The sequence below is a fragment of the Aplysia californica genome, unplaced genomic scaffold (assembly GCF_000002075.1).
Source record: "Aplysia californica isolate F4 #8 unplaced genomic scaffold, AplCal3.0 scaffold00417, whole genome shotgun sequence".
Taxonomy (NCBI): Eukaryota; Metazoa; Mollusca; class Gastropoda; order Aplysiida; family Aplysiidae; genus Aplysia; species Aplysia californica.
This window is the reverse complement of record NW_004797687.1, coordinates 538139-540927: the sequence shown is the minus strand read 5'-3', so window position 1 is coordinate 540927 and position 2789 is coordinate 538139. Positions and strand designations below refer to the sequence as shown.

At 40.4% G+C, this 2789-nt stretch overlaps 1 protein-coding gene across 1 annotated transcript in view; it reads left to right on the top strand.

Moving 5' to 3' along the window:
* The window catches only part of LOC106012569, a 36388-nt gene extending 33875 nt beyond the window's left edge, over positions 1 to 2513 (top strand). Inside the window, exon 2 of the mRNA XM_013085897.1 lies at positions 1735 to 2513. Within this exon, the coding sequence (XP_012941351.1) occupies positions 1735 to 2211 (477 nt within the window). The 3' untranslated portion in view covers positions 2212 to 2513. The remainder of the gene's footprint in view (positions 1 to 1734) is intronic.
* Positions 2514 to 2789: the final 276 nt, after the last annotated feature.

Here is a 2789-nt window from a genome sequence, read left to right as displayed (position 1 = left end):
AAGAGAGTAACACACATAAAAAAGAAGAAGGGTAGATAAGGATGATAGATGTTCGATAGGAAAGAAGGAGCAAACAACACCAGAGCACCCGCCAACCACCCACACTTTGGGTTACAATGGCGAACATACATATAAGTACAAAAATACATAATTATAAATACGTACATACATGCATAGGCCTACATGCATACATGCATACATAAGTACACAATATTACACAAATACAGAACAGTTTACAGCCATGCCACTGTCGGTCACCATTTTGCAGCGCCCTGTATTCTGAGCAAGGACATACCCCAGTGACACACCCATCTGATCCCCGTGTCACCGACACTCGCTTGACATAACTTGAGTTTAGCTTGACATAACTTGAGTCTAAACTCACAAGTCACTTAGCCACTGGAGCCCCAAGTATTTATTGTAGGAAAAATATGTGGACAAGGTCCATTTAAACGTGGGGAGTCTTATTCGCTTAAGTTCTTCTACTTTCTGCAGGGATCCGACTCAGCCGGACCGTTTTTGACAGGCAGGCTGGAAGCAGCCCGGCTCTTGATTGACCTAAATTGATTTTTAAAAGAGGTGTCGGGGCGGAGAGTTATCGCACCGTTTACCAATAAACTAAGCTAAGCTCTCCTGGGCTCAAAAAACGGTTGTTTTGAAAGCAATCATTGTGCTTTAGGCGAGCGTCGAGGCTCTGTTCTTTGTTTGACTAGACATTCAGTCCACGGAACGACACGGGGACATCGAGTTGTTAGGGAGACAAAGTAAAATCAATGGAGCAACAACGTCGTGTCCACGTACTCTCTAGGTCCAAGGTACTGGCCTGCTGTTCTTCACAGATATTTCATCGGGAGGATCCGGTCCAGAAATAATAATATGAACTGGTGATTGGGTGTGCACCTACGATCTTTCGACTCGCAACTTTAAAAAAACAACAACAAACAAACAAAACAAAAACAAAACAAAACAAAAGCAAAAAACAACAACAAGCAAACAAACAAACAAAACTTAACGCGTTTGTTTTTGAAAGTTCTAATCGAATTCGGTTGAATATGGTTGAATTCAATGGAATTGTACAACGACAGTAGCTTTTGCCCCTCCTTGAAAAAAAAAATCTTGCTGCCCCTAACTGAATTCGACTAAATTCAACTGAATTCAATTTTGAGTGTACACTTTGCATAATAAGTTAGAAAAGGAATAGGGCACTGAAAAACGTTATTGGGGATTTTTAGGAGTCAAGGACGATTCCATCGAAGAAAAGTCCACCTAAAATTATCAATTGAGAACTAAATGTACATATTATTTTGCTACCTAAACTGCCTTGTGTCATGAATAGATCTCTTTAGAAAACAACCGTTTATTAATTAACATTGAAGAAACGTCTCGTGTTCACGCCGTTAGAAAACGTAGAGAAAAGACTGAGAGAATACGAAGGCTTTATGTGGTCTGCTGCCTATACGTTGGAAGAGAGCTGCAAGTGTATTTCTTTTCTTTCTCTTGAACACCATCCGTCCTATCTCCCCATTCAGCGATTATGAGATGTAGACCTGCTGACTACAAGTTGTCACCGAACTAATGATGGGTAAATAGCAAGTCTATTCTGAAAACAAAAATGTGTCTGTACGAAGGTGGACTGTATGTTGGTCTCTTCCCCTTCCCAGATTCCATTTTGCTTCCTCTGAGGCATAAGTCAGTAACTTTCATGACAACGGACTTTGTTCCCTCTTCCAACAGGTGAACAGTTCTTTGCCTTGCAGAGTCCACTACCGAAACAACGCCATATTGGATCGTTGGCAGTTTATTGAAGAGGTAGTAGTGGCCTTGTATGAGCATGGTGAACTCAAACAGTCCTTGACCTTTGACGCCACCGGCACAGACTACCTGTCCTGGTTCAGTCCTGAAAAACTCAAGGACGCCGGCAACTGGAAGGACCTGAAAGGACTAAAGACCAACTACTTCAGTATTCCTGGCTACGTCGAAATGAAGCGAAACTTCTACATTAACTACAAGATCAAGAACTGTGCAGGGGATATTAGTTGGCTCATAGTCGTTGATCACTCTGAGGGTACATGCAACTATGAAAACATTCCAAAGTTCCCAGTGTTCTTATACAGCACTAACGCCACTACTGTAGCTGATAAAGCTAAGCACATGTCTCGAGCTGACGTCATGGCTATTTTTGTCAAGTATCATTCAATTTGCCCTGCTTAAAGACAGATCCAGCTCAATTCATAAAACGACCAAAGGACAAAAAATATTGGGACTGAAAAAGTCAGAGCTAAAAGCGTTTTAAAAAAGAATTTGCGGTTTGCTCATTCTTTAGAATAAAGGTTATTACGATTTGAAGTCAATATATTTGTATGAACGATTTGTCTATTTCTCGATTCAAGGACAACTTTTCCAGACTTCAAATAAGCTTTAGTGCTCAGCCTTCTGGGGAAAACAGAGAAAACAGATAGTTTTAAAATTTTGTCTTATTATTCTAATAAAAATTTAACTTGAGTCTGCGCAAATATGTGTCCGATTTTGAGTTTGTCCAGTAAATTAAAAACTAAACAAAATGAAAGCCTAAACAAATCAGTCTGCATTGTCTTTTTCATTACTCAACACACACACACACACACACACACACTCACACACACACACACACACACACACACACACTCACTCACACACATTATATACACACACACAAACACACACACACTCCCTCTTTTTTTTATTCTTTCACTTTCTCACTCTATTTCTCTCTTTTCCCCTCTCTGTCTTTCAACCCCGCCCCAAACACC